This window comes from Cyprinus carpio, chromosome B4 (assembly GCF_018340385.1).
Source record: "Cyprinus carpio isolate SPL01 chromosome B4, ASM1834038v1, whole genome shotgun sequence".
Classification (NCBI taxonomy): Eukaryota; Metazoa; Chordata; class Actinopteri; order Cypriniformes; family Cyprinidae; genus Cyprinus; species Cyprinus carpio.
Genome location: NC_056600.1, coordinates 22,111,653 through 22,133,835, shown reverse-complemented (window position 1 = coordinate 22,133,835; position 22,183 = coordinate 22,111,653). Strand labels below are relative to the sequence as shown.

The 22,183-nt window shown below is 37.3% G+C and overlaps 1 protein-coding gene across 1 annotated transcript in view; it reads right to left on the bottom strand.

The window, feature by feature from the left end:
- The window catches only part of LOC109073315 (potassium voltage-gated channel subfamily A member 1-like), a 36,180-nt gene extending 26,479 nt beyond the window's left edge, over window positions 1-9,701 (bottom strand). Inside the window, exon 1 of the mRNA XM_042722392.1 lies at window positions 6,876-9,701. Within this exon, the coding sequence (XP_042578326.1) occupies window positions 7,823-9,532 (1,710 nt within the window). The 5' untranslated portion in view covers window positions 9,533-9,701 and the 3' untranslated portion in view covers window positions 6,876-7,822. The remainder of the gene's footprint in view (window positions 1-6,875) is intronic.
- Between the last annotated feature and the right edge of the window lie 12,482 nt (window positions 9,702-22,183).

Below are 22,183 nucleotides of genomic sequence, written 5' to 3'. Positions count from 1 at the left end.
TTTAGCAGCGCATTTCTGCCAGATTGAACCTGATTTATCCTGCCTGTGTGTGACACTTCCTGTGAAAATACTGACATAAGAGGGAGATGAGAATCAAGCTGCTTGTCAATTCTATCTAATAAAAAAGTTATTTCTGCATTTCTTAAAATGAAGTCACATTGTTCTTTTGGGAGTCAAACATTTGCTAACCTCTGGAAGATTAAAAGGTTGTTCTAGGTTCAATACAAGTTAAGCTCTATTCGCAGCATCTGTAGTATACCTTCACCTTGTTCCTCAGTAATAAAAAATAAATTAATTAATTAAATAAAATAAATAATGTGAAGGGTTCTAAGTGGATGAACTCTAACACATTTTAAAATGATACTTCACCCAAAAATTTTAATTTTTCACTTGCCCTCAAGTCTTTCCAAATATGTTTGACTCTTTACTTATGGAACACAAAAGCAGACTCTCAGCAGAGAGTTAAAAGTAGTCTGTATGATGTGTACTTTATTACTAGACATCATAGCTCATGTAATAGTTGTATGTGAGGAATGTAGACAACATTTTACTTATTCACAGAAAATCTCACTTGACAGACATAGTCACCCTTCACTTTCATTGTACGAAAAAAAAAAGTCCACACAAGTGACATGAAGGTGAGTAAATGTATTTAATTTAATTATATTATTTATATTATTTTATTGGAATGTGGACTACTATAACTGTGATTTATAACATTAAGGGCCAGTTTTACTAAACAGGGCGGTAGCACTTTCTATGAAGCCCATATTTATAATACAGTACATTATAAGGGTATTCTTAATGCATCATAATGAATGCATAACGCATTATATATATAAAAAAACTTATTTTATATCATCTTATTAATAATCATAACAACAATTACATTATAATGCTTATGCATTTGTGGTTATAACTTTTAAGATCATGATTATTTATAACACACAATGAACACCAAATTAAATCTTTTACATTTATAATGGACTACATATCTTGACATTGTTTAAGATCTGCACATTATCTTACTACATGTTGTGGTTAGGTGTGGAAGTGTTATTTGAGTGTTTCCTGTGATGCTAATATTAATTTTGGTGTGAGTTTGTTAATCATTTCAACTGAAAAACTGCAATGTTTATATGTTAGGTTACATTTTATTTTTTATTTCCCCTTAGTCCAGCCATTCTCAATTCCAGTCCTTGTGCCCCCCTGCTCTGCACATTTTGTATGTTTCTCTTATCGCTTCAGATGTTTGTTCTATTCGAACGTAAATGCGCTGTGAAGTGGACATTCAAAGTGACTGGAATTGAGAACCACTGCCTTAGTCTATTGACTATAAGCAACTTTGCAACTACATGTTAAAAACCTCTCATTAGAGTATTAGTAGGCTTAGTTAAAGTTAGGGTTGGTAGAATGTTGACATACTTGCAAAGTAACTTATAGTCAGTTTGTCTGTTGGGGAACCACCAAAATAAAGTGTTTGCCTATATTTCCTTGTGGGGCGGATGACAAAGAAGAGCATACACAGTATACAGTGATAGGAAGAGACACAGAGGAGACCGTTGACAAAGGAATTATTGAATAAAGTCGTTATTTATGTTTTCTTCGCTTACAAAAAGTGTTCTTGTCGCTTCATATAACCCAGAAAGCAACCATGATTTCATACAAAATATCCTAAATACTACTTTCATACCTTTTATGGACCTTGACACTGTTATTTATTTGGCAGTCTATGGGACAGTCTCAAGCTTCCAGGTTTTCATCCAAAATATCTTAAATTGTGTTCTGAAGACGAATGGCACTTTAACGGGTTTGGAACGACATGGGGGAAAGTGATTAATGACAAAATTTTTATTTTGGGGTGGAGTATCCCTTTAAGAATACCCTTATAATGTATTATAAATATGGGCTTCATAGAAAGTGTTACCAACAGGGCAAATTAGCGTGAGAGCGCAATTCCATAACAGCACAGATGGGTATGGAAATACCTGCGGGTGATTTACTAACTACGTGCAAATAAAAGAACACAGACGCAACATCTCCAACACAATATACCAAGAGCAGCGCAAATAAGCGTAGTCGCAAATAAAGAATAAAGAAATACAGAAGCCGCAGTACGTTGAAAAGAACCAGACGCCAAAAAATGAATGTTTGCTAGAAGTTTTGATAGAGCTGGTATTGCATGACTCCTAGTTGAGGGTTACAAGTAGTGTTGTCAAAAGACCCAGGGTCTCATTTATAAACATTGCGTATGCACAAAATAGGCATAGAAATTGCATACGCAATTTTCCACGCACATATCAGGATTTATAAAAATTAAACTTGGCGTAAATATGTACGCACCTTACGGACATTCTAGACCATGCGTACGCACTCTTTCCTGGCGTAAAAAAAGAAATGAAGTAAGCAACGATTTTAAAATCTGTTTTCATTTCAATATACACATTTACATTAAATATTCCACTCTCATTAATGGAGATAAGCACTGAAAATACATAAAGTCATTACGCAGAAGTTAAAAATTATATGAATTTAGACATATTTAGTGGAATGCGCTTGGTCACTTTTCCTGTGGCCTGCTGTTTTAATGACAGTGAGGAGTGCTATAGGTGCAAAATATTTAACTAAAATTAACAAAAATTTAACAAAAATTTAACTAAACTGTAGATCTCATGCTATGCAAAAATATTTTAGTGAGAACAATGATCAATGATGCGCACTTACTTCGATATTATGGCAGAACGGTCCATTGTCCGGTTTGAATAGGTCCAATGATAATAGCTTACTGTACAACCGCAGCTGCACGGAGATGTTGATGCCATGTGAAGGTTTCTCCACAACATTATGAAAAATACCACTGTATTTGAAGGATACAACTTGACGAAAATGGTAATTTGCATGTTTTCTTTTTAAAGTAGGTTACTTTGTCAGTGACATGCCAAGTCAGACAATTCTATTTAACACTGCAATAAATATAGGCTAAAAAATAGCTAAAAGATGTTCACCTTATCAGCAAAACTGCATAAATTAAATTTGATTTGAATTGTTTAAAACAATTGAAATACTATTTGACCAGTGGAAAAGAACGAGACCAACTCTATTCTAAAATATTTATCTGAGAACTATTTTAAACAGATTAGTTTTTATGGATTTTTATTTTTATGTATTTATGCTAAAACATAACAAGGATACTGGATGATTTTTAGCAATAAAAATTGTGTATGGCACAAATGGCATTTATAGTCCGTATGTCATATCTCCTTAATGTCTTGTACCTTTAACGGTGTTAAATATGGTGTCACGTTGATGGGAATATGCATGGAAATTATATGCAGATGAGGTTATCCATAGTAAAACTAGGCGTTGTAAGCTCCATATGTGGTGATTTTGGGGAGGAGTCGGGGTGGAGATGAACGTATGCACAATCTTCCTCTGGCTGGGATTTATAAAGGGATTTTTGTGCAGGTTCTGGCGTACGAATGGTTTTATAAATCTGAAAACTTTTGTGCGTATGCAAAATCTAGCTTTAAATCAAACAAAAACTTTAAAAATTAAAACCACTGGACAGAAACAAATCAAAGACCCCCGGTACTTCGGTACCAAGTCAGTACTAAAAAAGCGGAACTGTTATGGTACCAGTTTTTTTTTTAAGTACCGGTGGTACCGAGTACCCGGTCAACCCGGTTCATGGCGTACACTTTTAGGATGAAATCTACAGAGAGTTTTGTAAATGAGACTCCTGGGCTTTTTTTTTTTTTTTTTTTTTTTTTTTTAAAAATAACATTAATCTAAAAAAGTTATATTTCTATACGTGACAACACTAGAACGTCGTCTTTTATTTCTTGAAGCAAATTAAAAATAACATGTTTTGGCAAATGATATGTTTGGATAGTGTGTTCTGGCATTCTAAATAAACTAATACGTGTGAAAAAAATCCTCTCCCTTCTACCACATGCTACCAGATGTGTTCTCTGCAGTGCCTCCTCCTAGCAGCAATAATTGCAGCCATTTCAAGCGCAAAATTATTAAGGACATGCATTTGCGTGTCTTTAGTAAAACCCGACAGTTTTAACACCAAAAGACGGTTTGCGCTGGTGCAAGCTGTTAGTAAAACTGGCCCTAAAAATTATCTATTTCGGTTAACTCAACATTATTTCATAATTGCAATCCATTGAGCTGCACAAAACTACAGGATACTCTACTGTTACACACAGTACTGTGGGTCATAAAGAGTATTTCACCTGGACAAATATTTGGTATCAGTTGAGCTACTTATTCAAATGAAAATGGCAAGAGGTTAAGACTTAGATAAAGCCTGTCTAATGCCATTTTCATCTGTCATATGATGGCTGTCCACCATTCAAAATGATCCTTTAAAATGTTAAATGTTTCCTATTAAATGAATTGTGTATTTTTACAAGCTGTGCTAGAATTTATGGAGCTGTCTGTGGTGCTGAAATCACACTTTATCTGCTGTATTTGACTGAACAGACTATGAGAGAGAGAGGGAGAGAAAGAAAGAACATACTAATTCATCAACACAGAGATGTTTGGCTGTGAATTTAGACAAAATGACCAAGATGACATTTGTGCTGATATCACACCAGAAAACTGAGCCAGGGTGACAATTTTCTATCCTAGAGACATTTATAAGTTATACTTGAGCAAATGAAGTGGCTTAAAACTTTCAAGCTAAACCACTCATGCCTAGAACATTGTAGCAATTGCATAACATCATGCTAAAACATTAAGAACACCACAACAACAATTTGACAACTCTCTCAAAACTATTTGTAATACCCCCAACATCATTTTAGAGAGTACTGCACATGCAAACACCACCCATGCTTGCCTTATAATAATCTAAGTATAATAATCTATGAATTTAGTAAACATTCATCTATTATTGAATTATATGTAAATAAACACTTGTGTTAAATGCTCTACTAATATTCTCACTATAATCCAACAGTGATGCTATGAAATGAACTGCACAGACATTTAGATTCAGTGTAGTAAAAAAGTGAGCTCACTAGAGCAGATGTGTTTACTCGGTCATGCGAGCACTACACAGCGCTGTGAGATCCAGGTGTGAAGCGCTTGAATTCAGTGAAGAACACAAATGACTCGTGATTTAAACTAGTTTAAAGCCAAACATGAGAAACACTGTTGTTTTACCATGGTATTGAGGTGATATATGTTTGGTTTTAACTGTGTTTATCTTGATTTAAATGTATGTTACTATGTGAGACCAATGGTTAATTTAAAAATAAATAAATAAATATAAACTTGGTCAGAATAAATGTAACCATTAAAACTGAGGTTGCTACAATTTTTACAGATGTTATTGATTTTGATAATGAACAAAAATATACCTCTTCATCCTAACACAAGCTACTATTAGATGTGCATTTCTAAGAGACGAAAAGTGATATTATTATTATTATTATTAATATTATCAGGCAACCCAAACCTGTTTCTTGATTTGGAACAATATCACTCATTAGAACATTAAGAAACTAGTTTTTCTATTTAGATAATTATTTGGTAATAAAAAATTAATGGTCTGGTTTCTACAACTTTCACTTTGTAGCAAAAATCTGGCTTTAAACGTGAAAGAAATAAAGATTTGACATTTATTGTGATAAGCATCTTTATCGACTGATATGAAAAAAATGATCATGCTAGTTTTTTTGGCTATATCGCCCCTCCCTATCTATAGACCAATATAAGTGTTTTAATTCCTTGTGATATCTGGAATATTCAGGCAATCACTTGATTGTGAAGTGATTGATCTGCATCTGCACTGACGCAACTTGTGTGTTATCTGTTGAAATTTGGCTAAGAGACTGTGCAATATAAATTACACTCCAAAATATGTTTCGTAAAATAACGTAAATGTGATATGTCAGGGAACATCTAAATGAAAATTAATTTTCTATTATTACGTCAAAAATATTTAATATGACTAAATCAACTTGACTACATCAAAAAATGATGATTAAGAGTAACAGAAAATCATGCTGCAGGTTTTTTTTTTTCTGTGAAATTTTTCTATTGAAACGGGAAGTTGATAGAGGGAGTAGATGAGTTCAAAGCTAATACTGTAGATATGGGCGAAAAGTGAAACCAGATGTTTCATGTTTGTAACCTTACAGATGAACATCTTCTTGCAGTCACATATCTAACAACATGCCATTTTAATGTGCTTGCGATGTTTTATTGCTATCAAAGTGTTTATTCTTGTCAGTCCTGACCTACATTACCCACTGTCTAGTTGCAGCTGTCTTATGTTTCTAAGCAACCAAAACAAGTATGCAGTAACACTCACACACTTTCTCGAAGGTTATGTGATATAATCTATAACGGGCAATGGCATATCTAATCCTCTGTGAAACACGATATGTCACTCCTCATAGCAAAACCTTGTCTGTGATCGCCCCTGCTTCAAACACACACCTATTTTCTGGTTCCTGGCACCTAATATCAACTCATTCCCCTAGCACATACAGGCTCATACAGTGTTAATAATGGAAATGAACTCACAAATTCAGTGGCTGTTATTTTCTCCACTATATGTCATTTGACAGCTCAACATAAATATGAATTCACACTAATTCTATAAATTTTAGATCATGCAACGCATATCCAACAAAGATAGAGAACATGCACGTGAATACCTATTCCCCTTTAAACCTTAGATTTTTAGAGTTTAGCAATTATGAACACGAATGTATATATGTATAAATGTATAGGCTAATGTACTGTGATTTAGGTTACAATTGAGTATAACAAACAAAATGTCAAAATCATAAATTAAAAAAAGCACTGAAAGCAAATGGAACAAACAATGAAGAATTAAAATGGAGACTGACCTTATATGAAATTGGATCACTGGATCATCTTAAAGTTCTCCTCTGTTTTCAGTAGATCATCATGGTTCAGTCATTTGTTGGGGTAACCTTCTCCTGTACACGTTAATTTCTGCTTGAATCCATTTTGCATCAAACTTCGGGAAAACTGTGATGTGATTTAGAGTCAATAAGGCTTTATCGTTGTGAATTCGTAAGCAAACAAGTCCTTTTCCTTGAAGTGCTCCCTAGATTTCATATGCCATTGAGTTTTAAATTTGAGAGTGAAAAAATATTGCTATAAAATACTGATACGACAAACGACACATACAGTATTTTAAACTAATTACAAAAGTCGTGTTGATTGAGACCCTAAAGACCAAACAATTATTTTACAAAAAATATGTACATTTGTTTTTATGATGTATGTTTTAAAAGAAAAAAAACTATTTTGGCTTTTCACTTGAATCACTGGGCAACACTGAACATGTCATCCAAGCATCGCAGCAGTTCCTAATATTTTACATAATTGTTTTTTTTAGCATTATTTTGTGTTTCTGAATAAGAAATTATAAAAGTAATGCTTAAAAGCTGCTGATGCCCAGGAGATTAACAGATTAAAATGTGCTTTAAAAAATAAAATAAATGCAACTTTCCAGGATTTTAACAGTGCGATGATCCTTGGATCATACAGAACTTGGGTGCATTAACTTAGTGGATATGAATGGCCTAGAAGTTTCTGTTTCTTGGGACCATTTAATATCCAGTTTATAATGTTGGTCTTCTCAAACACGTTTCTTCCACACTGTGTTCTCCATCGCTTGCGTTTGAGGATTTCTTCAATACATGAAGTTCATCACATGGTCTTCTCTGAGAGATGCCTACTCCTGGTCAGTCTCCCTGAGATAGAAATAGTTTAAGTTGGAAACAGTGATGGGCACCGGTAGTGCAATGGGGTAGAGGTGGGCAAACTAGAGGTCGGTTTCTCTAGTGTCCAAGCAAAACGTATACAGGGAGCGTTTTATATCCATTCTGCTGTTAGCTTTCATGTTAGTCTTCTCAACTGGAATGTTTGTTTCTTCATTATGCTCTCTATCTTTTGAATTAGATGTTGATGATTTCCTCAACCCATGAAGATCATCACATGGGTTTGAAGTGTCACCATTATTAGGCTCTTCTCTGAGAGACGCCTGGTCTTGGTCAGTTTCTCTGTGGTAGAAATAGTTGAAGTTAGACACAATGACAGGCACCGGTAACGCAATGGTCAACACCCCTGCGATGGCACACAGCGAGCCCACAATTTTTCCCCCCACAGTCACCGGTCTCATGTCACCATATCCAACTGTTGTCATGGTCACCACAGCCCACCAAAAGGCATCTGGGATGCTGGAGAAGTGAGACTCAGGTTCATCTGCCTCAGCGAAGAAAACAGCACTGGAGAATAATATGACACCAATGAAAAGAAAGAAGATCAAGAGGCCCAGCTCTCGCATGCTGGCTTTTAGGGTCTGGCCCAAGATCTGAAGCCCCTTGGAGTGTCTAGAGAGCTTAAATATGCGAAACACCCGAACCAAACGAATGACCCTCAGTATGGCCAGTGACATAGCCTGCTGGCCATTATTGTGCTCTTGGCCCTGCTGCTCCACCAGCTCTGTGCCCAAGGTGATGAAGTACGGCATGATAGACATGATATCAATAATGTTCATGATGGTTTTGGAGAATTCAGACTTACTTGGACAGGCAAAGAAGCGCACAAAGAGCTCAAAGGTGAACCAAATCACGCAGGTGGTTTCAATGATGAAAAACGGGTCGCTAAAGGTGAGCGATGGACGCTCTTGAGTACCATTGATAGCGCGACTAGTCACTGGAAGCTCTCGCTCGTCGCGAAACTCGGGTAAAGTTTCCAGACAGAAAGTTATGATGGAGATGGTTATGACGATGACGGAGACAATAGCTATGCCTCGTGCAGGACTGGAGCTTTCAGGGTACTCAAAGATGAGCCATACCTGTTTCTGAAACTCATTCTGTGGCAACGGTTTCTCTTCTTCTTTGATAAAGCCCTCATCCTCGCGGAAACGGTCCATTGCTTCTTCTCCCAGCTGATAAAAGCGGATTTCGTCTGCAAACACGTCGATTGACACGTTAACAGGTCGTCGGATTTTCCCGCCGGACTGATAGAAATAAAGAATTCCGTCAAAACTCGGTCTATTGCGATCAAAGAAATACTCGTTCCTGAGGGGGTCAAAATACTTTATTCTCTTGTCCGGGTCTCCCAGCAAAGTGTCGGGAAACTGGTTCAGAGTGCCCAACTGTGTCTCGAACCTCAGTCCGGCGATATTGATAAGAACTCGTTCGTTGTTCTCATGGTCCATATCCATGCCCAGAATGTCCTCATCAAACAAATGGGGACTGTAATAATCAACCGTATTCTCAGTGGAACCCATCATTGTGTTGTTCATGTCGTTCATTTTCCATGAGCTCTGTTGTGGACTTCTCGAGTACAGTTCTTTGTTGTGGACCAAGCGTGGATGATCCAGGGAGTTTTGGTTTTGGTAGGGCTCTCCATCACTGCCTCCATTACCCCGCTTGTCAAAGCTCACCAAAGCTATCTCCATTTCCAAGCCATCAAAATGCATTAAGAAACGACCTGTAGAATTCAAAACAAAAAGCCCCTTGTACATCCACTCTCGTTTTCTTTGCCGCTAGATTCTTTTCTTCTGCAGCGGATAAAGAAGTGTACTATAATCCAAACATCCTCCCATCATTCTGGTAAATACATGTGTGCGCGCTGAGCGTAAGTACTGGAGTGATTCCCAGGCGACTCGGTTCTGTTGAACAGATTCTTTTGAATGAACCGATTCTCAAAGCGTTGGTGTATCACTTGACTGTAAGGACTTTATGTGGTGGATGGAGTGGAAACCAAATCATATAGTGATAAACAACACTGTAAAACTGTATCTATAATAATGAACTGAATCATTAAAGCGAACCATTTCGCTTAAATTAATTGTGTGTAGAGAGGAAGATCCTAACCCAACTTGGTTGTTTGTTTATTTATTTATTTATTTATTTATTTATCAATCAATCACACACGCGCACACAAAGACGCACATATTCATATTTGTAAGATTTGGTTTAATAATTGAAATCACCATGTAAATAAGCACAATTGTTAATAAAAGGGTAACAAAAATAAAAGCATTAATAAAAGATAAATAACCATTGTGTATGTTGTGTATGGCTTCTTTCATCATCAAATACGCATCAAATACACATTTTATATAATCAAATACACACTTTTTATAATGTTCATCACTTGCAAAGGGTTTTAATATAATCTTTGTTCAAATTTTCTCTTTTCATAAAATGTATTTCTGGCATCTGTGCTAAATTAGCATAGGCCTACATTCACACATGAGTTGACAACATTTCGCCTCAGTCTAAGTTGCATCACCACTGTAAGTTCTTGTGTGTGTTTGAATAGGCTATGACATTTTCTGATGTTATTTTAAAAGACAGTGCACATATTCAACTATATGAGCACAGATAAATTACAGGGATGATTCGTAGGTGCATCAATTAAAAACTGGTTTCATTAACTTTTACTTTATTCTCACATGGACCACAGACATTTTTCATCAAGTATAGACTTACACACATTTTAAGCCCTACATGAACAAAAAAATAAATAAAAAAACATGTCAAGCCTAAATGTAAAAGTGTAATACCAGCTACCAATTTTATTTTCAAAATCTGGAAGATTTCCTCACACTAGGATAAAACTAAGGCAACACATTTTGAAATTCTTCCTCAAACATCTTAACATCTTTGACAAATTAGCAGCCAATTTAAAATGTAATTAGGCCTAATCTGGGCACAATTAAAAAAGAAAAATGTTATCTTTGATAATTATATTTAGATACAAATGTTACACAATAAAACGTAATAAAACGTTACTTTAAAAAAAAAAAAATCTTTCATTAAGGGTGAGACAGTTAAACCACCTAGATTTTTTAATTACTGTTTTACAAATGCCCTGCACATGTCTTGACCTGTCTTCATGGGTTTATACAGCTTTATTTATACTTTTACTCTAGCATCCTGGCTATAAAGTACCTGTATGTAAATCTGTATATTGCTTTTGGATGATTTGGTCATTTTAGGTACAATGTTTACAGTCTAAAATTAGAAAATCCAGAGAACACAATCTCTCAGTCACTGGAGAAGCTGTGATATCTTATAGAAGTGCTTTATCCCTCAAACCGTGCCTCATTTGCCCTCTCCATATGCTGAAAAATCTGCCTGTGTGGAAATAAAACACAAAGATTGCTGCTCAAATGATAAATGCTTAAAAAAGGAATGAGCCATTTAAGTGTCAGATGTAAGGAGAGAGATTATGTGTTGAATGAGTCAAGTGGGTAACAGGTGACAGAGAACTGATCCCGGTGATGGTTTAACACTGAATATGGTGGCTGAAGATCTGCTGCTGCTTCTCTTATTGTGCTGCTTGATCTCCTACAGCTCCTGGCAATCGCTGCATTCTGTGATAAAATATGACTCAGATGACCTCAATCTTTTAATCTCTGCAGCTATAAAAAACACATCAAAAAAAAAAATTATAAAAACTAAAACCTATGCGACCTTATTCTCTGCGTGTGTAGTTTGTTTCTCCTATTACTTGTTAAAACAGACATAGGTGCAGTGACCCCTAAATCAAGGTCAAGCATTCACTTAAAGTTTGAAATACTATCAAACACATATCATTATGTATTTAATATGTATGTGTTTGTAAAGACTGCAAATTATCAGATCTCTGTATTAGTTTATCAGCAATGTTGGGGAGTAACTAGTTACATGTAATGGAAATATGTCTTCTGTTGCTTTAGCTTCCTTTAGGCATTCTGAATGAGTGGGAAATCAACAGAGGTTTAAAGAAGCTCTTTTTCTTGTTTCAGCGGGAGCTGAGAGTGCAGCAGATGCCAAGGGCTGAAGTCCGAATGCATGACTTTTGTGAGGGACTCTAATCTGCACACATGACACAGCTCTTCTCGTCTTTGCATTAACTGTCATGAGAGTGCGCCCGGAGCAATAATGCCAGTCTTCAGTGAAATGCAAATGCAAAAAGATGCAAGCTCTGGATGGAGAGATGACTACGGCTTGGATGATGGCTGCTTCCTATTTATGTACGTTCTATTTAAAAGCATCCAGTGCATTTGATGACAGTGATTGATGGATGTATGTTTATCTGCTCATCCAGCTTAATCTTGAGAGAATCTGCATGTTCTTGACTCATTTAAAGGTTTTGTCCGCAGGCCTGTGCTAATATAAAAGCACACAACAGCAGCTAATGTGGCAGCGTAATTGGCTGCCTTCCAATTTCATGCTCTAGATACAAAATTTTCTTATCGCATGCATCTTACTCACCAACCCCAAACACCATAACTACACTATTAAAGTATTATTGTAAGTCATTTTACTGAAAAATATTGCAAAGATTCTACAGTAAAAAGGCATCTTATACGTAATATATATATAAAAAAATTGTCAAATAAACGTGTAATTTTAAATGCATATTTTACTTGTATGAAGTACAAAAAGTATGTTTACACCTCTGACTACAAGCAACAAGCTTGACCAAAGCGTATATATATATATATATATATATATATATATATATATATATATATATATATATATATATATATATATATATATATATATATATTAACATATTTATTAATTTTGACAGGATATGCTTTTTTTATTATTTTCATAAAATGTCATATTTTCTTATTGCATTATTGTTAGAGAGAGAGAGAGAGAGAGAGAGTGTGTGTGTGTGTGTGTGTGTGTGTGTGTGTGTGTTTGTGTGTGTGTGTGTTTGTACATGCTGAGTAACAGTCTGTGTGTGTTCGTGTCTGCTTTATAACACAGGGACAAATGCCACATTCATACAGTATGCAGTGTCTTGGTGCTCACACAGAGCTCTTGGGAGATTTTGTTGCGAGGAACGAGGGAAATGGTAACCATAACAACAGGTAACCACTAACAACCAGCGTTCATCATGTTGAGCACCCTCGTGAGCACCTCTAATTGCAGTGGAAGAATTCAGTTGTTCAGATCAGCAAGCTGGAGATGGTTATATCCACAATAGCACAGCCCCCTTCCTATTCATGAGACAAAATCAAACATGTCCTACAGGTTTATTTGCCATTCGATTGTTAAAAATAACTTGACTCCAATATGATCACTACATACATAGCAAATCTCAACTGCCTGGGTATTTTTAATTTTGTTCAAAAGTACAATCCACAGAGGCAAAACCAATTATTGCAATACAGTCACATATCATTTGCCATAATGGGTGCAAACATGTGCATAAACATTTGCATAAACAATGCCTCCAGAGCATGACACTGAAGAATTGTCATCTACTCACCATAGAAGCATTCAATCACTTAAAAAGTGATAGTTCACCCAAAAATGAAAATTCTGCCATCATTTACTCACCCTCATGTCGTTCCAAACCTGTATGAGTTGCTAGATTGCTGGTAATCAAACAGTTGGTGGTTGCCATTGACTTCCATAGTATTTTTTTCCTACTATGAAAGTCAATGGCAACCACCAACTGTTTGATTACCAGCAATCTTCAAATTCATAAAACATAAAAAACATAAAAAACATAAAAAAGCAACTCATACAGGTTTGGAACGACATGAGGGTGAGCAAATGATGACAGAATTAAACATTTTTGGTGAACTATCCCTTTAAAAGCTGACACTTGATTACGCCGAAGGCGAGTTTCGCGTCGCGTCAAAAGCAAATAGAAATTACAATCACTGCCGCTATCTTGTCTACACTGGCTACAATAAACAGAAGTCCATATGCTTGAATCGTACAATAAGACAAATGTAGTGAAAGAACGTTCACTTTGAAGTGTTTGGTTTAAAAAGCTTGTTTGCGTCTTTGTATGGATATCAGAAGCATCCCAGCATAAGGAACAAGTGGATATTTACTTTTAATGGCATCCTAGATCATGTTCGGAGTATTTTGTTTTGTAAATGAGGCACAGTGTCATGGAGAGTTCACATAGAAATATTTAGCGAGGGGGCGCTGATACTGTTTCCTATGCAATGATGTTAGCCTATCATAATAACAGTGGCTGATTACTGACAAGCCTCAAAGGACCCGCCCCTTAAAACAGGTCGTTTTAGACAGAGGGTGAGAATGAGGGTTGAAATAAATCATTTCTCCGCATATTTATTTTTTTACTTTTTGTATGCAAAAGAAAAACTTTACCATTATAAGTAAACCTCAAGGAACATATTAAAATAATAATAGTAATAAAAATCAAGACTGCTTTAAATAATACAATGAAGTCTTTTATCTCAAAAAACGGAAATGAGTTTCCTCATGGCATGAGTCCTTTAAAACACTAAGCTATTATCTGAAGCCCTTTCAGTGCACTGAGTCAAAACAGAAGTCGGACAGAAAAAAAGCCTTGAAGTACCTGCAGGGAACAGAAGAGCGGATGACTAACACTGACCATCATGCACTCAGAACAGAGAGAGCCCGTGGCATCTGTGCACAGAGAGAATTAGCCGGTGAGGGCTTGTCTGAATGCACTGCTATGAAGGTAAAGCGTCCTGACAGCGAAGTATTACTCTACAGAATCAGAGATGGATCAGAACTTCTTTACTAAGGATTCACATGTTCAATACAACATACATTTCCAGCTCACGTATTTACGTACACACACGTACATACGTACACACGTATTACATATCACAACATCCCCCCTGTGTAACATAATTGTGTAAACACTTCAGATAACTACTACAAACAACAATATTGCTCTTTTTTTCAATATTTTGCTCTTTAGAACTATAATGAACTCAAACAATCTGTTTAATTACTACGCGTGAAAAATACACATTTAGTCCGTATTTGGTATTCTTTTTACTGTTTGACTATTACTTCATCTTTACACAAAGTCTTTGTATTGGGCTGGCTTGATAATGACCCGTCCAGACCTTGTGCGTGTTGGTCTTGTCTCAGTACCTGTATTGTCTGTTTTTGTGTCAAGAGGTTGCGTGATTTTGTTCTCCACTGGATTCTTGTGGCTTTGTTCAACCTCATCTTTTTGGGGTGTTTCAGCAAACTGTACTTTTTTCTGTATTTTCTGTGTGTGTGTTACATACATTTCATGTAGTTGGCTCCTAGTACGTCGGACTGTGTTTCCATTTGGTGTTTGGATCAGGTAACTTCTCGGCTCCTTGCATCTTTCCACAACAGTTCCTGGCTGCCATGTTTTCCTCTCCTTGTCTAACACTCTTACACTCTGTCCACGAAACAACGGTGGTAAGTCCCTACCACTACATTGGTCATGGTGTGTTTTCATCCTTGTAATCCTTTTTTCCAGGTGCTGTCTGTGTTCCAGTTTACCTGGATCTGCATGACTTGGTAGGAGTGTGGTGATTGGTCTGCCGAGGAGTAATTCTGCAGGGGATGGTAGATCACCATCAATGGGTGTCGCTCGCACCTGCATCAGAGCCACTTGTACATCTCCTTTGTGTTGTATTGTTTTTTTTATGATTGATCTGATGTGTCTCACATGTCGTTCAATAAATCCATTGCTTTTTGGATAGTGTGGTGAACTTGTGATATGTTCTCTATTCCCCAATCAGTTACGAATTTCCTGAAAGGTTGTCCCGTGTACTGTGGTCCGTTATCTGTCATTATTTCATCTGGTCGACCAAATAAAGAAATGTAACATTGCATTTTTTGTGCAACTGCATGGCTACTTACTGGTATGGGCATTTCATCAACTAATGGATACTTAGAATATCTGTCCACGGTAAGTAGGTACTGATGGCCATGGATCTCGAACAGATCTGATGCCAGGTATTGCCATGGCTTTGTGGGAGTTTTGTGTAGAATGAGAGGTTCTTTTGGTTGTGCATCTTGGTGTTCTGCACAGGTACTGCAAGATCTGCACATTTTTTCAATGTCTGTGTTTATCTTGGTCCAATATACACTTTCTCTAGCCAACCTGCGTGTTTTTTCTTTTTCGATACCTTGGTGGGCTGCATGGAGTTGAGTCAGTATGTCGCTGGTCATGGATTCTGGAATAAGCACTTGTCTGCCCTTAAATACAACTCCAGCTTCTATGGCGAGTTCATCTCGAAAAGGCCAATAGCTGTGTAGGTCTTTTGGCAAGTCTTGAATCCTGTCTGGCCATCCCTGATGGATGATTTCTTTAAGCGCACTGAGCTTGGGGTCTTTTGCAGTCTCCATTCTAAGACTCTCCTGTTTGTTTGGTGAGAAGTTTACAATTGCAACAGTATGATGCTCAGGGTCTTCAAATTCGGTATCCAGCCCATCAATTCGTTCATCGAGTTTAATGTCTTCATTGTTTTCAGGGTTTGGCAGGCGGCTGAGAGTGTCAGCTAAAATCATTTGGCATCCAGGACGATACACAATGCTGTAGTTGTATCCCTGTGTTTTGATCAACATGCGTTGTAACCTTGGAGGAGCAGCATGAAGAGGCTTTGTGCATATGGTGACGAGAGGTTTGTGGTCCGTTACTACGACGAATGATTTGCCATACAAGTATGTGTGATATCGCTGCATACCATACACAATAGCAAGCATTTCTCTTTCAATGTTGCTGTATCTTGATTGACATTCAGTTAACGTCTTCGAACCGAAAGCAATAGGCCGGTTGTCTTGCACAAGTGCTACACCAATGCCTTTCTGTGACGCATCTACCTCCAGTGTTAGGGTGGCTGCTGGATTATAGTACTTTAAGCAAGCATCAATAGTCACTGTTGCCTTTAGGTCATCGAAGCATTTCTGATAATCAGTGTCCCACACCCACGGTGAGTCACTTTTCAACAATCCTCTCAGATTGTGGGCTTTATCAGCAAACTTTGGTATGTAGGGTGACAGGTAGTTTAGCATGCCCATGAATCGATGAAGGTCATCTTTGTTTTGTGGCGTCGGCATTTTTTGTATGTCGTGGATTTTGGCTGGATCTGGTCTGATGCCTTTGTCTGTGTACAGGTTGCCAAAAAAAGATATGCTCTGCTGTTTGATGATGCACTTGTCACTGTTAAACACCAGACCTGTTTCTACAGCTCTTTCCATCAGGCTTGTCAGATTTCTGTCATGATCCTCCTCGTCAACTCCACAAACTGCAACGTCGTCTGCTATGCTGATTACACCATGAAGACCTTCAAGAATTTGGTCCATTTTGGCTTGGAAAAAAGGTCTTGGGACACACTGAGACCAAATGGTAAGCGTCTCCAGCAGTATCTGCCAAAAGGAGTGCGGAACGTGGTTAGAGTCTGTGACTCCTCTTCAAGATGTATCGACCAGTATCCGGCTTTTGCATCTAGCTTGCTGAACACTTTTACATTTGCAAATTTTGGGTTTAGTTCCTCTACAGTTGGAATTTTGTGAGGGCACCTCTTCAGGCTTGCATTTAGTTTCTGAGGATCTAAGCAGATTCGAAGTGATCCATCTTTTTTAGTGCTGAAGGCAAGACTAGAACACCAATCTGTGTGTTCTTCTACTTTTCGCAGGACTCCTTGGTCGACAAGTCTATTCAACTCATCTTGAAGTTTGTCCTTTATGTGGATACTGCATTTGCGTGGTGGGTCGATGAATGGATTGGCACTTTCCTTTAGGATGAGCTTTGCTGTGCCACTGAAACTGCCAATTTTGTCAAATTGGTCTGGATATTGCTCTTTTAGTTCTTTGATGCCTTTTATTTTGTTGATAGGTACTCACTTTTGTTTGTCGTTCTCCATGTCCCTTATTTTCTCTTTCAGACATTGCATCAACATTTACCGTCACAACACTTATGAGTACACCAACCAGCAGCCCAACCACGGCTGGTCCAGGTACATCAACGACATAAAACTTTACATCTATCCATCTGGACTTTTTGTGTTGGCATGGCATGTTGATGGTTCCAAAGCAGCGAATCACATCGCCAGTGTATGACGTTAGTTTTACGTTGGATGCTGATTTTAAATGTTCCATGCTTTGTGGAGATGCACCATACGTCTGCTTGAATGTACGCAATGGAAGTGTGTTTCCAGATGCCCCCGTATCTATTTTCAGACGAAGTGTGTACCCATGTCCTTGCAAGAAAGGTGGTTTAATATTTAGGTTTGTGTATGCCTCATCTCTAGGTGGTTTCACATGGATGCTATGCATGCATTTAGAACTGATGGTGATGGAGTAAAAGTGTTGTTGGTATGTATACTCATCATCTTTAGTGCTTTCTACAGTGCTAATGCTGGACTCGTCTTTGCGTTTGTGCTCTTTCCATGGGCGAGCGTGGCTTTGGTATCTGTTGCGTGTTCGTGACTTGCTTCTTCTGTGCTGGCTGGATAACTCTCTCTGTCGTCTGCTCTTTTTACAGCACTTTGCCCAGTGGCCTCTGTTACCACACATAGAGCATATATCATTGTATGCAGGGCATTGCCTTGGCTTGTGGTTTGTGTTGCAGTTTTGACACGTTCGTCCTCTTGTTACAGCATGGACATTTTCAGTCTGTGACATACCAAGTTGTTGTATCTGTTCATTACCAGCTGCTAAGGCTTCGTACTTTCGCCCTTCTGCTAGAACTTCAGCAATTGGATGACCTTTAGGTTTGCTGTATAGGTCATTTCTTAAAGCATCAAAAGGAGTACTGCCAATGATAAGTTCAACTAAACGTTCATTGAGCTCATCGTCAGTGAATTGGCATTTCAGTGCTAAAGTTCTGGCTCTAGTCACAAAGTCATCAATGCTCTCATTTGGCTTTTGTCTATACTGCATAAGATGTAGCCTGTGGATTCTGAAGTTCACATTTAACTTTAGTTGTCCTTCAAAGAAATTCCACAAGGTGTCAGGCTCTCTCTTATTTGCATCACTAAGCCCACTTGCATTTAGACGTTTTAATCCTTCATCTCCAATTCCTCTACATATTTTCCTAGCTTGTTTTTCTGCATCTGTTATTTCTTCATCTTCGAGGTACAGATTCATTTTTTGTTTAAATAAAGACATTGCTTCACTCAGATCGGGGTCAGACCAGTTCATCATTGGTAGATGTGCCGCCATTTTTGCACATGTATCTTGTACTCACGTCAAAAGTAGTTGTCCTTTTCTGTATTTTGTTGTATCCTCGGACTGATAAGCAATTATCACGCAGACAATGCTCTTTTACGATCCCACAAGTGTATAAGAGAACGCGTCACGGAATGAACTCCCGCGGTAACTTTACACAGCCATCTAACGTTAAACAGATTGGGCTCGCGGCATAATTTCCTCGCTTCACTGGTCACGAACACTCACGTGGATGATACTATGGTTGTTTTACCGCTGCCACCATGAAGTATTACTCTACAGAATCAGAGATGGATCATAACTTCTTTACTAGGGATTCACATGTTCAATACAACATACATTTCCGGCTCACGTATTTACGTACACACACGTACATACGTACACACGTATTACATATCACAACAGACAGCAGATCTGATCTGATGTAAAAGCATATAGCAACAAAACACAGCATCATTCTTAATACTCACAACACAAAAATATGTTCAAAAATCATTTCTAACTATATACTATCATCAAGTCAATTCAATTTCAAGTAAAGTCACATTTATTTATATAGCGCTTTTAACAATACAGATTGTGTCAAAGCAACTGTACAGCATTAATTAGAAAAACAGTGTGTCAATAATGCAAAATGACAGTTAAAGGCAGTTCATCATTGAATTCAGTGATGTCATCATGCAGCTCAGTTCAGTTTAAATAGTATCTGTGCAATCATTTGCAATCAAGTCAACGATGTTAATGAAGTGTCCCCAACTAAGCAAGCATTGAGAAAAAAACCTTGGGAGAAACCAGGCTCAGTCGGGGAGCCAGTTTTTCTCTGGCCAGATGAAACCAGCAGTTTAATTTCAGGCTGCAGCAAAGTCAGGTTGTGCAGAGGAAAGGTCACCTCTATGTGCTGAAAAAACACTCGGAAAGGATAACTACAGAAAACATCTGAACCTGGTACACAAAAGGTCATCTCTATGTGCTGATCCACCATCTGGGCTGGATACATACTGGATCCGGGTGACTGCAGTGACCATCTGATCTGGATACAGACTGGATCTGGTGGCTACGGTGACCTCGGAATAAGAGAGAAACAGACTCATATTAGTGTAGATGCCATTCTTCTAACAATGTAGCAAGTACATCGGGTGTTATGGGAAGTGTTCCCGGTTCCGGTTTACCCAATAAATAAATCATTTAAATCATTTAATGGATTTGGATATTAGAAGCATATTAGTGTGTTATGTGTAATCCAGGTTAAAGAGATGGGTCTTTAATCTAGATTTAGACTTCAAGAGTCTGCCTCCCGAACAATGTTAGGTAGGTTATTCCAGAAATTAGGTGCTAAATAGGAAAAGGATCTGCTGCCTGCAGTTGATTTTGATATTCTAGGTATTATCAAATTGTCAGAGTTTTGAGAATGCAGTGTACATGGAGGACTATAATGTAATAAGAGCTCATTCAAATACTGAGGTGCTAAACCATTCAAGGATTTATAAGTAATAAGCAAGATTTTAAAATCTATACAATGTTTAATAGGGAGCCAGTGCATTGTTGACAGAACCGGGCTAATATGGTCATACTTCCTGGTTCTAGTAAGAACATTAGCTGCTGCATTTTGGACTAACTGGAGTTTGTTTATTAAGCGTGCAGAACAACCACCCAATAAAGCATTACAATAATCTAACCTTGAGGTCATAAACACATGGATTAACATTTCTGCATTTGACATTGAGAGCATTCTCCCAAAAAATTCAGTTTTACAAATGCTAGAAACGTGGCTTTCTAAGGAAAGATTGCTATCAAATAGCACACCTAGGTTCCTAAGTGATGTCGAAGAATTGACAGAACAGCCATCAAGTCTTAGACAGCGTTCTAAGTTATTACATGCAGAGTTTTTAGGTTCTATAATTAACACCTCTGTTTTTTCAGAAGTCAACGATATCGCTGGAAATGAAGTGTCCCCAACTAAGCAAGCCAGAGGTGACAGCTGCAAGGAACCAAAATTCCATCGGTGACAGAATGGAGAAAAAACCTTGGGTGTAACCAGGCTCAGTCGGAGGGCCACTTCTCCTCTGGCCAGACGAAACCAGCAGTTCAATTCCAGGCTGCAGCAAAGTCTCATTGTGCAGAGGACTCAGTCTTAACCTTTTGTTCTTAACTGGTTGCATACTTTTTGCCACACTCTAAGTGTAAAACGTCTGGTGATGCTGCCGCCTGAAACAAACCTTGAAAAGACATCTTTTTAATTTGTTTTAAATGAATTCTTATTTTCTTTTAACATTTTGTATACTTTAATATATGATTACTATTATTATTACTATTACTATTATTACTATTATTATTATTCATTGTTTTAATATATATATATATATATATATATATAGTTTATATAATATTTGATTTATTTTATGTTTTCACCCTGATCTATTCTGCCGAGGGGTTTTATGGTATGTCTCATGTGAGCATTGCATAAAGCATCAATAATAGGAGTTCTTTTGAAGAGGAAGACGGCAGCTGCTGTCATCGCTGGGCGTCCTGCCTGCTCCTGTCGCTCATGAAGGGGTTAAACCCTTCTGTGCATCACAGACGGTTGAGTCATCCCTTCATCATGTCAGGGGAAGGGAAATGTCTTTATCTTGCTCTAAACAAGACTAAAGTCTGTCTGCAGCACCTCTTGTAGCAGTAAATAAAGTGGCCACTCATGCTCAGCATGTCTCTGCACGTGTCTACCTGCTGAAATGCCCTTTACATCCAACATGAATAAAAACTGAATCAAGATATTTTGTTAATATGGTCAAAAAGTATTTTGATGGATTGATTAGGGCAAGTTTTTCCAATCTTTTATCCAAATGCTCAAAAAAAAAGACATTACTTTTCTGATGATGTCTAATTTACTGTGTGGGCTGGGGAAAATGTGAACCAATATATCTATAGTATAACATTTACAACTCAGTCAAATGGCATTCACATTATATTTAACCTTAGTAATGTCACCTATTTTGCAGATGGGCTAATGATTTTGAAATACTGATATTTCCAATGCTGACTGTCATACATTTTAAGGCAATGACCTTAAATAACCATTATTTAATTTTATTTTAGTGTGAAAACTTAATACATATTGCAATTCTGAAGTGAGATATTTCACACCACGTTATAAAGAAATAATTGTTTTTAATAATCTTTTCTAACACTTACAGTTTAGTCTACTTGATAAAATT